This window comes from Belonocnema kinseyi, chromosome 6, assembly GCF_010883055.1.
Source record: "Belonocnema kinseyi isolate 2016_QV_RU_SX_M_011 chromosome 6, B_treatae_v1, whole genome shotgun sequence".
Lineage (NCBI taxonomy): Eukaryota > Metazoa > Arthropoda > Insecta > Hymenoptera > Cynipidae > Belonocnema > Belonocnema kinseyi.
The window spans coordinates 99,296,745-99,310,364 of NC_046662.1; the positions used below are offsets into that span (position 1 = coordinate 99,296,745).

The 13,620-nt window shown below is 26.7% G+C and overlaps 1 protein-coding gene across 2 annotated transcripts in view; it reads right to left on the reverse strand.

The window, feature by feature from the left end:
- LOC117175098 (40S ribosomal protein S12, mitochondrial) overlaps positions 1-12,952 on the reverse strand; it is a 41,371-nt gene extending 28,419 nt beyond the window's left edge. The window contains exons 1-4 of one of the 2 annotated variants that reach the window (XM_033364644.1): positions 12,789-12,952; positions 12,463-12,510; positions 12,326-12,370; positions 1,034-1,102 (exon numbers count right to left, since the gene is read on the reverse strand). In XM_033364644.1, the coding sequence (XP_033220535.1) occupies positions 1,034-1,102; positions 12,326-12,370; positions 12,463-12,510; positions 12,789-12,852 (226 nt within the window). In that variant the 5' untranslated portion in view covers positions 12,853-12,952. The remainder of the gene's footprint in view (positions 1-1,033; positions 1,103-12,325; positions 12,371-12,462; positions 12,511-12,788) is intronic. The other variant, XM_033364646.1, reaches the window with a different exon arrangement.
- Between the last annotated feature and the right edge of the window lie 668 nt (positions 12,953-13,620).

The window sequence follows — 13,620 nt, forward strand, 5'->3', positions numbered from 1 at the left end:
CCCCCTGCGAGATGCGTTTTCCATTGCTCTTAACATGGAAAATGATACTCTGATAGACCCACTCCTCCTATGGACGTATAACTTGTTTTATGAATGACCCCGAACGTTTTTCTGAAAAAAAAGCAATGACTGCACTATTTACGAAATGTCTCGTCATCTCAAAATTCGGGATGAGTAGTCAAATATTTTTCATAAACTTGGCTATCCGCCTCGAATTTTTAAGGCGAATAGACCATCCTGTTTTTCAACTCCCCGAAATATTTGGGACGACTAGACACAGCTCACTGTTTATTGTAAATTGCAACACAATATACACTTTAAAGGAATTATTCTCAAGCAAACATAAACTCATAATACATTTTTATCAATTTACAGAAGAAATATTAACTAGCAAAAAAACTTAACCTACAATTAAAATTATAAATTGTATTTTATTTCCAAAGGTCTATTATTCATATTCTTTGCGTAATCTGAATCAAATTCATGGCGATATACATTATTTAAAGTTTATTTACGCTTATAATGAATTGAAACTTACATAACATATTAAAATAATTGTTTTTGTTGCTGAGAAAAACATTTTTGAACAGAAATGTGCTTTTTTACTGTATTAGAAATTCCATGTAAAACACTTTTTTCGATAAAAACTTATTTTTACTATTCAATAAGTGTTTTAAGGTCCACAAAATAATTGTAAAAACACTATTATGCAAAAATGAAAATGCATTTTTTCAATTTTACACCTATGCTGTCTAATTCTGATTTTTCTTCGACTAACAATCTACGCTTGGTCCTTCTTATGTAACTTAAAATATAATCATAATTTTCAAATCTATAGATAATGTTAGAAAAATAATACGTTAAGCAGGATGCAGTAAATACTGAGAAACGTAAAGAGTTGCTCATAAAAAGGCAAATAATTGATAATTGTAGGAAATCAATCATGAATTCGCCGCTTATTGACTTAAATGTTGAATAAATGATATTATTTACGCTAAAACCTGGTTTATGAATTTAGATACTTCTAACTTACCCTGCACTGCACTACTAATTTTCGATAGGCTAGATGTAATACTAATCTTCCCTGCACTCCATAATGTACCTGTAATTTAATTTAATTAATGGAAGCAGATATATTATAACAACATTATAACTTATTGATATATTTATAAAAAGGTATCAATAATTTATATACACTGTGGGAAGAAATTCACTTTTTTCGTTCAAAAATGTCCAGAGCCTTCTATTTTGGTCCGATTTTGAATTTAAAAAAATTGAAGTTCAAAAAATTCTGAAGAGCTTGAAGAACCGAACTTGTCTCTCTTCTATTTGTTTATTAATAATTTTTTTAACAATTTGAGATTTTTAAAATTATAATTTCCTTTAATCGCGGCAACGACTTCAGCTATTCCTTAAAATAATAAATAATTATTAATATTTGATAAAATATAACAATTCAATTATTTTAACAAATTATATAAACAAATTCAAAATTTTTGCCCTATCGCGCAGGAACATTTTTTTCACTGAAAATGTTTTAAACTGTTGGGTGAATGACTGCTAGTCACAAAAACATTTGAGAACTTCACGATAACCATTGTTACAAATAATGCTCTTGAGAAAATGTTGAAATTGAAGGTTTTCTCAAATTTTAATGTTTTTTAATCGCTAGAATGGCTACGGATATTACTAAAAAAATGTATCTTGATAATTATTTAATAAAACATAACTGCTTAAATAGTTGTAAACAACTTAGATAAACAAATTCCAAATGTTGGCAGTTTCACTTGAAAAAAATACGGGTTTTCAATCGCAATAGATTGAGAATGAATAATAACACTCCATGCTAAGATTCACTCAATACAAAATCTTCTGACAATAATCCACCTTAAGTTTAAATATTTTGTCACAAGAATTGTTCATAATAGTGGTTATTATTAACTTTCCTAATACTTTTGTGACTAGCAGTCATTCGACCAATAGCTTAAAACATTTCCAGTGCAAAACAAATTTTCTATGCGAAAGGGCCAAAATTTTGAATTTTTCATCTAATTCAATTATAAAAATTTAAAGTAATATTTTATCTAATAATATTAAATATTTATTATTTTAAGGACTACCTGGAGTCGTTCTGGCAATTGAAGAAAATGATAATTTGAAAAAATCTCAAATTTGAATATTTTGCCACAAGAATTGTTTATTGATTTGAAATCGTAGATTTCAAATTTTTTATGTCTCACGGTCCAGTCATAAATCAAAAATAAATTATGATTAAAAAAAACATGTTCTTCCAAACATGAGAAACATGAGAAACATGAGAAAAACTCCTTTTAATCTTCCTTACGTTTCGGTTCACATGCGTACCTTTTTCAAAGGTTCTTAACCTAAATAATTATATTAAAGATTAGTAATTTTAGTCTGAACAAATATGATGGATAATTACGTAGATTTAAATACATTGTTACCTGAGTTGATGATGGTTCAAAATAGTCAAACAGATAAAATTTCAGTCAAAAAAAGACAAAACATTTAAATCAATTGTTTAAAAAAAATTAATTAAAATTTAGTCATTCAGAAGTCTCAAAAATACTGAGACTTCAATTAATTAGACTACATTTTTAAAAAATATAGTGCGAGAAAACCAAATTAGCGTAGGTTAGGACGGACGAAAATAAATTGACAGTTTCAGAAATACATGAAGAATACGTAATGAACGATGATATTATAGGCGCAGGTTTTCATTGAAAATCACTGATGAGGAAGCGCGTAATTGAGTTTAAATTTTAAATGAGAAATTTAAAAAATGTGTATATGTACACATACAAAACATATGCATACATATATACACACATATGCATATACAGATGTTTAATATTAGAAACATTATTTTATAATACTCTGATAAATTTTATTAATATTTAGAATTTCAGTCTGCAAATTAACTGAAATCTTACGATATTTGTTTATAAAAATAGACTCAATAATACTTCGTTGATAAGTATTTTTTCTGTAGCTAATATTTTAATACTTTTAAAATCAAAATCAACGTAATGATTGAAATTCCAAGAATGTTGCGACAGATCTGTGTTAAAATTCCCAACTTCACAATCTTTTTTATGTTCAGCAATTCTAGTTTTTAATCTCCTGCCAGTTTCACCTATATAAGCTTTATTACAATATTTACATTTAATTAAATTAAATCGATTGAAGTCTCAGTATTTTTGAGATTTCTAAATGACTAAATTTTAAATAATTTTTTTTTTAACAATTTATTTAAATGTTTTGTCTTTTTTTGACTGAAATTTGATCTGTTTGACTATTTTGAACCATCATCAACTCAGGTAAAAATTTATTTAAATCTACGTAATTATCTATCATATTTTTTCAGACTAAAATTACTAATCTTTAATATAATTATTTAGGTTAAGAACCTTTGAAAAAGGTACGCATGTGTACCGAAACGTAAGGAAGATTAAAAGGAGTTTTTCTATTAAATAAATATCTGAGTTTCGAAGAACATGTTTTTTTGACTCATAATTTATTTTTGATTTACTACTGGACCGTAATACATAAATAATTTGAAATCTACGATTTGAAGTCAATAAATATCAACGGTTGAAGAAAGGATTGATTTGTTTCATCAAATCACTTTATAAGAATTGTTTATAACAATAATTATTATAAACTTTAAAATAGTTTTGTAATTAAATGTCATTCCTACATTAATATGAAGCACTTTTAGAAAAAAATAATTTTTTTACCGATAATAAGACTATTTCTCAATTTATTTATAAAATTTGTTTATAACAAATAAATGAAATTATAAACCAATGATTTGTATTTTATGAGTCCCTGAACACTCATTTAAGACAATATAAAGTTTTCCTGATTAGTTATTAAAGCGTAAACAATTTTTATGTACAAAATTTCAGTTTTGCCATGCTTTGAGTGGAAAAATGATTAATAAAAAAAGACAAGAGAAAAAAGTTCGGAGCGTCAAGCTCTTCAGAATTTTATGAACTTTAATTTAAAAAAATGTAAAATCGGACCTAAATTGAAGGCTCTGTGCATTTTTGAACGAAAAAAATGCATTTCCTCTTACTTTGTGCCATGCCATGCTGCTTTAATACAGATTTCTCCGATATTGAAGTTTAATATCGCAAACTATGGACACTACTTACTGTTCACTGCTCAGTGTTGGGTCAAGACCCATAACTACTTTTTATTGCAAGTCGACCAAACAAATCTCTGAATTATTTAATAAAAACATCTAAAAGCTTCTGAATTCCACGATATTAATTTTTTTAGCTTACAAATTATTGTAAATCGTTAAAGGACAAGACATCCAAAAAAACACGGTTTTTCTGCCTCCTTTCTCCAGCTTCGATTTTCACCTGTCCCCAAAACAAGGTTGAGGTTAGGAAAAAACTGAAAAAAATCAAATATTCAGGCCTCACAGTCCCTGTGGGATAAAATATAGGGACCAAAGGTACTTTTTTCACGCTTAAAGCGTAACAAATTCGGGATAAATTCATAAGATTTTTCAAGTTAAATGCAAAGGAATTAAAATGAATTGGAAAAAATGGAAAAAATCAAAAAATTCTATTGATTTCCGTAAAATTGGAAGGAATTTAGATGAATGTAAGGTAAACGAGAAGAATTCGATGAAATCCACAAACATTCAAGGTGATTAAAAAAAAATTGAATGAATTGAAAACAATTTAAAAATATTAAAAAACTTCGTTGAATTCAGAAAACTTAAAATATGTTTAGAAAAATTCAAGGGAATTCAAAAGAATTTGATACATTGCCTAATAATTTAAGATAAGGTTAAAAGACTTCAGGATCAATTAAATAAAACTGCTAGAAGTTCAAAAAAATCTACTGAATTAGGTAGAAATTAGCAAATTTCAAAGAATTCAAGTGAATTGGAAACATTCAAGAGAATTCCGAAGAATTTCAAAGAATTCAGGATAAATGAATAAGAATTCAATATAAATTCTAAAAAATAATGTAAAAGGTCTTTTGTAAGTTTTGAAACTTTACTAATTTCTAACCAAAAAGTGACTAATGACTACAACACAATTCAAATAAATTGGAAGATTTTTTATAATCGAAAAAATCCATTGATTTCAGTAATATTTCAGTAAATTTAGAGGAAACAAAAAAAATTCGATACATTTTATAAAAAGTCAACTTGAATAAAAACAATCAATTGAATTTCAAAGTAATTCAAAAATATGAAAAACATCATTGGATAGAGTAATTTCGAAATAAGTTCAGAAAAATTAAAGAGAATTAAAAAGAATTTGATGAAATGCCTAAAAATTGTAGGTGAGTATAAAGACTTCAAGATTAATAAAAATACTTTTTTTTTAAATCCATTGAGTTGAGTAAAACTTAGTGATCTTAGAAGAAGTCAAAGGCATTTAAAATAATTCAGGATAAATTAATAGGAAGTCAGACCCAATTCCAAATAAATTACAAAAAAAATTTAAAAATCTCTTGAAAACGTTGAAACCATATGAAATCCCTCACGTCTTGTGAATACAATCTTTAAAATCCAGTAAAATACTAATCATTACTTAAAAATACTAATGGATGTTAAAGATTTAATTTAATGTAATTAATAGTAAAGGCACGATACGCGCTAATTTATTAAAATTATAATTGATTATTTTACTTATATTTGTGCTTCTAACTAAGGATTGCCTGATGTAGGATCATTATATAATATCTACTGCAATTTGGTCTCCCCCATCATTTCAATAAATGTATGTTATTAAAATTCATAATATGCATTAGTATTGAAATATACGTATTTTTATTGTGTTGATTTTATCATTAAAAATGGGCGCAAAAAAGTTTTGAGAAAATTTGTATATACAACTTTTGTTTTCTCATTTTCATCGTCTCTTGTGTTGTTATATGATTTAAAGAAGATCTACTCGACATATATAAAAATTAATACTAACAAATTTGTAGCTCATTTTTGGATATGTGACTTTTGTCTATTCATTTTTGTCATATCTTGGGTCCTTTGTCAAAAAATGTGATTTATTTATTTTTTGTTTTATTTTTTACTATTAAAACCAAAACTACGCTTCCATAATAAAAATTATTGATGACAAATTTGTAGCTCTTTTTTTTTAAACGAGCTTTTGTCTATTCATTTTTTTGATAGCTTGTGTTGTTTTTCCAAAAATTTAATTTCTTCATTTTTAACTTTGTCTTTTACGAATAAAACAAAAGCTGCGTGATCTGTTAAAATTGATTTATAACAGATATATAGACCTTTTTTAAGTGTACAATTTTTGTTTATTCGTTGTTTTTGTATCTTTCATAGCTTGATCGCAAAATGGAATGTTTGATTTTCCTTTATTTTTTGTGCGATCAAAATTTGAATTTTCGATTTTTCAAGAAAATACAAAAAGTTGTTGCAATAATGTTATAGGGCGGTCTAAAATAAACATTTTTCTTCTCTTCACTTTTTTTCGTATCGTACCTTGTTCGGCTTAAAATGTTATTTTTCGTTAGTTTTTTTGGATTTCGAAAATGCTATAACTCTCAACATTTTCCTTTTATCGAAAAAAGTTATGAGGAATATCTGGCGACAACGATGACATAAATGAGTTTTTTAAACAAGATATTAGCAAAATAGGGCAAAATTGGACCGAATTCCAAGCATTTGGCCCATTGTTTCCCCTCAGCACTCAACGAAGTGAAGTTAGCTGATGTTTGAAGTGAAAATACCTCATTAAAAAAATTCAAAATAATTTCTTTGAAGTTAAAAGAGTTCAGGATATATCAACAAGAATTCAAGGTGAATTCCAAAAACCAATTTTAAATTTCTTCAAACCCTTCATAGGTCATATATACACTGATGAAAAATTTTCATTGAATCAAGTAGGCTAGTTTACTTAGCTGATTTTACTTGAAAGAAGCAAGTATTTTCTTTTTACAAGGGACCGATTTTCTTGAATCAAGAAAATAATAGAATCAGGACAACTTTTTGAATCAAGAATATATTTACTCTGAGCAAAAACTATTGAGTTAATTTGTTCCATTATACTTATTTGCGTCAAGTTTAATAAAACATTGAATTAGGAATATTATATTCTCATGATAAGTAACTGAAACTCTAACGGAATGTTCCTATATTATGTAACTTCTATTATATGTAACTATATTTTTCAGTCAAACAATTCATTAATCATAGAAAATGTCTTGGACTACAAATGGTTAACATTTTAGCAATCACCCATATACTTACATAATTCTTTTTTATTATTTAAATAATAAATAAATATATGACAGCATAAAACAAAGTTATAAGCTTTAAAAAATGTTTAAAATACAATTCTTACATTTTCTTGATAATTTAAAAAAATTTAATGCGTTTTTAAAGCAAAATATTTAAGAAAAAAGAATTCACTAATAGTTTGAAAAAGTGTATTAAGAATGCATTTCATTTTATAAAGGAACAATTAAAAAATTGACAATTAAAAGTTTTTGAGAATGCAAGGAGGAAGCAAACAAATATTTTTCAGCCGTCCACCGGGAGATCGCTTTTAACCTGCAAGTTCTTGCACAGAATTCTTGTTTCTTCTGATTTCGAAGTATTTTATATTAAAAATAAAAATGAAGTATCGAGCACTTTTTTAAATAAGTAATATTTAAACAAGCGATCAATTTCTTCTACACATTTTCAATTATTTTTTAAGAATCGTTATTTTAAATTATAGACTGAGTTAAAAAGTATTATAAAAAAATTTTATAAATCGAAAACTGTGCTTTTTACAAAGGTTTTTAAAAATCAGAAAATATTTATTTGTCACTGAGGTTATTGAAGCGTTTTTTCAACTTAAAAGTTCTTTATTTTTTATATGCTTTAGATAGTTTTTAAGCAGATTAAATTTTTAAAGAAAAAAGTACTGAGCCCTTTCTAAAATAATTGAAGTTCAATTATTTTTTGTGTATTTTAAATTGTTTTTTTAGGAAAGCAATTTCATATTCAAATCTTTGTTAAAAAAGGTATGATAAACGAATTCGATAAATTGAAAACTGTGCGTTTTATAAAAATTTTCGTATAGCAGAACATTATGTTTTATCATTGATGTTATTAAAGCATTTTTGTATTTGCAACTTTTCTTTATTATTTATTACCTTTGGGTTGTTTTAAAGCGTTTTAAATATTTAAAAACAAAAAGTATGAAATGCCTCGTTAAATAAGTGAAACTTACTTCACTTTTTCACATATTTTAAATTATTATTTAAGAAAAGTTATTTTGCATTAAAAAATGAATAAAAGAGTATTATATATAATAAAAGAGTTGGATAAATTGAAAACTGCGCATTTTATGGAGAATTTTTGTTTATTCTTAATTACTTTTAGATATTTTATAACATTTTAAAATATATTAAGAAAAAAAGTATCGAGCATTTTTTGAAATAAGGAAAATTCAATTTAAAAATTTTTCTGAATAAAAAATGGTATATTAAAGTTGAGTTCAACAACTTTTAGTTTGAAGTTGGTTGAGGCTGACCATATGACTTGGTACGACCCTGCCTCGAAATTCTTATCCAAGATTTTGTCAGCGAAATCCAAGTGCTTCGATAGCGAAGTCGGTAGAGCGCGCGGTTAAGACACACGAGTTTTTAGGTAGTTTAGGTTTAGGTATAGGTATAGTGTTCAGTTGAGGCACTAGTTTATTGCTCCGATACTGCATATTCTTAGATTAAAAAAATACATTCTTGAAGTGTATCAGAAATGATTTCTTGGAAGTAAACTATGTCCTGCATTTGAATACATCTCTACATGAAGTAACACAATAAAGTTTTAGAATAATAAAATGCGATATTCTATCTAAGATTACATTTTCTCAGATTAAGAAAATGTACGCTTGTTCCAAGCATACGGTAGCAAGTAATTATTTATTTGGAACATACTCATATTCTATCGTCCCCATTCGTACCTGCGATTGACTTGAATCAAGTAATATTTACTTGACTCAAGAACAATTTTTTCAGTGTACAATTATTCTACATATTTCAAAATTCTTTATCCTAAAATATCTCAAAGCCTTTAAAATCTCTAAATTATTGAAATCAATAAAAAATTATTTAGAATTTTTGCAGATTCTCTAAATATTTCTAATCCTTTGAAATCCCACAAAATACGTCACTTCTCGTGAATAGATTCAAAATACATTTCAGAGCTTTAAGATTCCTTAAAATTATAGAAAACCTCAAAAATCTTATAAACTCCTGTGAAATTTTTAAAAATATCATAAAATCTTATAAGTCCTGTAAAATCGTTCCATGTCTATTGAAATTCTTGATCCTACAACATTCTAAGCGCTTAGAAAGCCCTACAGATTAATTAAACGAATTAATAATTCCTTGGAAACTTTTAAAATTCCCTAAAATATTTCAATTAAAAGCTCTTAAAATGCATGGTTGGGAGTTTAGTTTAGACAAGTGAAAGGAACAAAATTAAACTTCGCTGAAGAAAGGCCTGCAATTTCTTCTTTAAGATAAAGAAGAACATAAAATATTCACTGGTTCTCGAATTATCATAAAAAATGCGGGAGTTTTCTCAAGGCGAAAAGTGGTCGTTCGATTGATGACTGCACTCTTTTATCTTCTATTTCCCATGTATTCTTCCCACGCTCGACCGACCGATTTTCGTTTTTTAAGTGCCAGTAGGGTTCCATATATGTGAAATTTAATAAGCCTTCTAATCGTTTTTGAAACGTATCCTTCTAACTTATATTTTTTTAGAGTTAGTCATTTTCAAAGACAAGCCTATTTTTAATTCAATTTTCGCAAGTAGACACACAATTATGACTGATAGTGTATGAGTTGAAAAAAATAACATTGAAAAATTATTCAATAAGATTGAGTTGAGTGTTTACAACTGCAGTAAATTTTTGATATGCAAAATAACTCTAGCGGTCTATTGCAGTCTTTCAGGATTACATAATTAATATATTTTCATTAAAAATAGCAGTATTGAGGTGACATCTTCAAATTTATTGAGCGCCTGATTTTGATTGTAATTTTTCATGAAAATTGGAATTTTTGATCATTTTCTAAAGTTTCAGTTTTGGTGATAGTACTTCAGTTTCCTCGTATAGAAAAATTTTCTCGGGACACAGTTTTTCAATTGAACTCTATTGAAATAAATTCACTAGGAAAACCTCCCTGTGCTAGGAACATTATTTTTTACAACCGTTTTTCTCCATTCTTAACCTTAGGTACCACAAGAACCCTACACAACTATTTTAAAAATAATTTCTAGAATATCGTTTAAAAAATCCTATTTTAGTCAAACTTATTCCTCTTTAAAAATTTTTTAAATAATTTTTCTATAACATCAACGCAATTTTTTTCTGTCTGGGGATATTTTAACCGCGGGGATCGCAGATTCGACGACTAAAACAAGGCTAAAATAAAGTCCACGCATTTTATGTTGGGTTTCAAGAAAAATGGTCGTTTTAATCACATAAAAAATTCCCGGTTTTTTTCCTGGTTCGTGAACTTTTTTCACGGACAATTAAATTAAAAAACTCGAACTCTAAACCTAAAAAACTTCTGCATTAAGAGTAATCAAACTTGAGCTGCAAATCATTTTAAGCTATAAATATTAAAAATTGAACAATTAGATTTTTGTTATAAACTGAACACTTCCTAAATTAAAAGTGAAATTATTTTTATTTTAAAAAAATTCAAAAATCCTTAGAAAACTAGAAAATTTTATTTCGAAATCTTTTAAACATCTACATGTTGTTTTACATTTATGAAAATTTTCCATTTTTTTCACAACTTCTTAATATCTTTTATAATGATTCGAATAAATCTTTTATACAATTTTTGAAATCTTTTCAAACATTCTCTGTAAATTATTGTTCAAAATAAAAAGCAGTTCGTTTACATTATTTTAAATTATTTTAAATTAATTTTGAATCTTTTAGACTTAGACCTTTTAAATATCTCTTCAACGTGAACGAGTTTTACTTGTACATTAATTTTTTTTCGAATAGACAAATTAACAATGTAAGGCTCAATTTTTAGTGTTTTGTCTAGTTTTAAATATTTGATTTATAACTACTGCCTTTATATGAACAATGGAATATGTCTAAATAATCAGCAATTGTTATTTTTCTTAATTAAACGAATTTCAAATTTTAGACTAAAACAATATTTTAAATTTGATAAAAGCCTTTAATTATTAATATATTACTTTAAAGTTATTTCAAAATTGAAAATAGTTGACCAAGTTTCAATCGGGCGTTTACATTTTCTTAACTACACTAGGACTTTCCAAATTCTAATTGAAACAATTTAATTTTTAACGTAAAAATTTGGAAACCCTTAAATTTTGAACTGATTCCAAATCTTCTTGTAAAATTAATTGTTACGCACTTGTTAATTCATAATTTATAGTTTAATTTCAAAAATCATTATAATTTACATTCACATATTATCAACTAAAAAGATTTTTTATCACTGATGAATGATTTCATAATTAAAAAAAGATAAAAATTCAACTGATTATTCAAAAACTGTTGCAATTAAACATGGAGAATTATTTTTCTAAAAAGTTGTAAAATTCTCGATCAACAAACAAATTCCCGGTCAAGCGGCCACCCTGGTTGTATTTAATCTATACTAGCCGCGGGGTGCTTTCGATACGGCCCTACACGTTTTATGAATAATAATGATCTTCTCTGGTAATAGTAATATTTTGTGGTAAAACTTTAGAATAGCGGCTTCTCCTGTATGACTCTTTAATGAAAAAAATAACAAAAACTAGTTACTATTTGATGAATTCTAAATAAAAAAGGTGAGTGAAGAGTATTTTCGAGGAAGTTTTTTATCGAACATTCAAAAAAAATAGCCGCAATGTTAGTTACGTACCTGACTCTAACCCAATCAAAAATCCATTAATAACAACAAATTCCCAATTTTTTATAATTAATAATTCGCAATTTCATTATTATCTCATACTTACCGCAATACAAGAATAATTTTTTAATTGTTTATACTTTTTAGTGCGCTACGCAAATATCACCTATAATGAGCACCATAGTATATAGTGATTTCAGTCAGGTATGCAAGATGCATTTCAGCTTCTTTTTTTTGTAAATAAAGTCAGAATGTGGTTTAAAAATGCTCTTCCCCCGCCTTTTTCACTTAGAATTCATCAAATAATAACAAGTTTTCGATATTTTTGTACCTTAAAGGGTTATACGGGAGAAGCCGCTGTTCTAAAGTTTTACCTATTTTGTCACCACCTTATTTAAATAAATGAGGTATTTACCGGCAGCGTTTGAGTTCGTCAAATGTCTGACTAAAGATGTGTTTCCTGAAAAATAACGTAAGTAATTTAGTACGTCGAATACAAAAAAACGAACTCACAAATTTCCATATAAGTTTAGAAATAATATAATAGCCGACCTGTAGTATCGCTATTTGTACAATGGCGCAGTAGAGTAGACGCATTTCCTGCAAAAAAAATGTTTATCCTCATTTAATCCACTAAAACATATACATTTTTTTATAAAATATGGGTTAGGTGTTAATTGTGCCAATTGTAAATCCTACAAATCTTATTACACTTAATTTGAAAATTGTAATAAACATTTGTTAACTGAAGAACCAAAATTAACATTTCTTGAATATATTTGGGTGAAAACCACGCTTTTCTTATGGATAAATTTAATTTATTACATAGAGGTTAGAAATTCAAACAGTTGTAATATCAATTAATGAAATTGACTTACCTTGAATATTGTGTCCAATACATAGTCTAGCAATACTAGACACACTTTTAATAAGATAATTCATAATTAAAAGTTAAAAATCCTGTTGACAATAATATTTTTGTGAAAAATGTCTTCAATCCGAGGCACAGACATTCCTCGTAAAATCACTTTATCAGAATCGCACTAATGCGCACTCTGCCGGAAAAAAATTGTACACTTTTATCTCCGTCGATAAGATAGATCACTATTTCATATGATGTGTCAAGCGGATCACGCAACGTTGGTAAGTTCAAATCAGCCCCCTGCCTCGACCGTGGTATGTGTATTCTGTAGTAGTTTTCTTACGATCCGAAGGGGAAATGTCGGTCAAACTAATCCAACAGATGGCGCCACAAATAGAAGGTCTGACTTTTTCATTGAATTGCGTCAAGAAAAAGCAAAAATAATTAAAAACTTGATGCTGTTTGCAAATAAACAAAAAAAAAAAAATATATGAAAAAATAAGAGTATCTATAACTGTTTATTTAAAAAAAGAAAGTCATGAAAATATGTAGTATAATACGAATAAAATTTAATTTTGATATACATTTTGAAAGCAGTTCGAATTTCATATTTCTATGATTTATTTTGCTGATATCATTGATTTTATTATTTGTTCTAATTAAAAAAATTATTTACTGTTAAAATTCTTAATGTAGCTAATGAAAAAATTAATAATATTTAAGACCTCAATGACAAAAATAATTAAAAAAGATACATGATCAGAAAAATGAATAAAAAATACATCACTTATATCCAATATAAATACAATAATAATTAAAATATGTAAGAGTACAACTTAAGCTGCAAA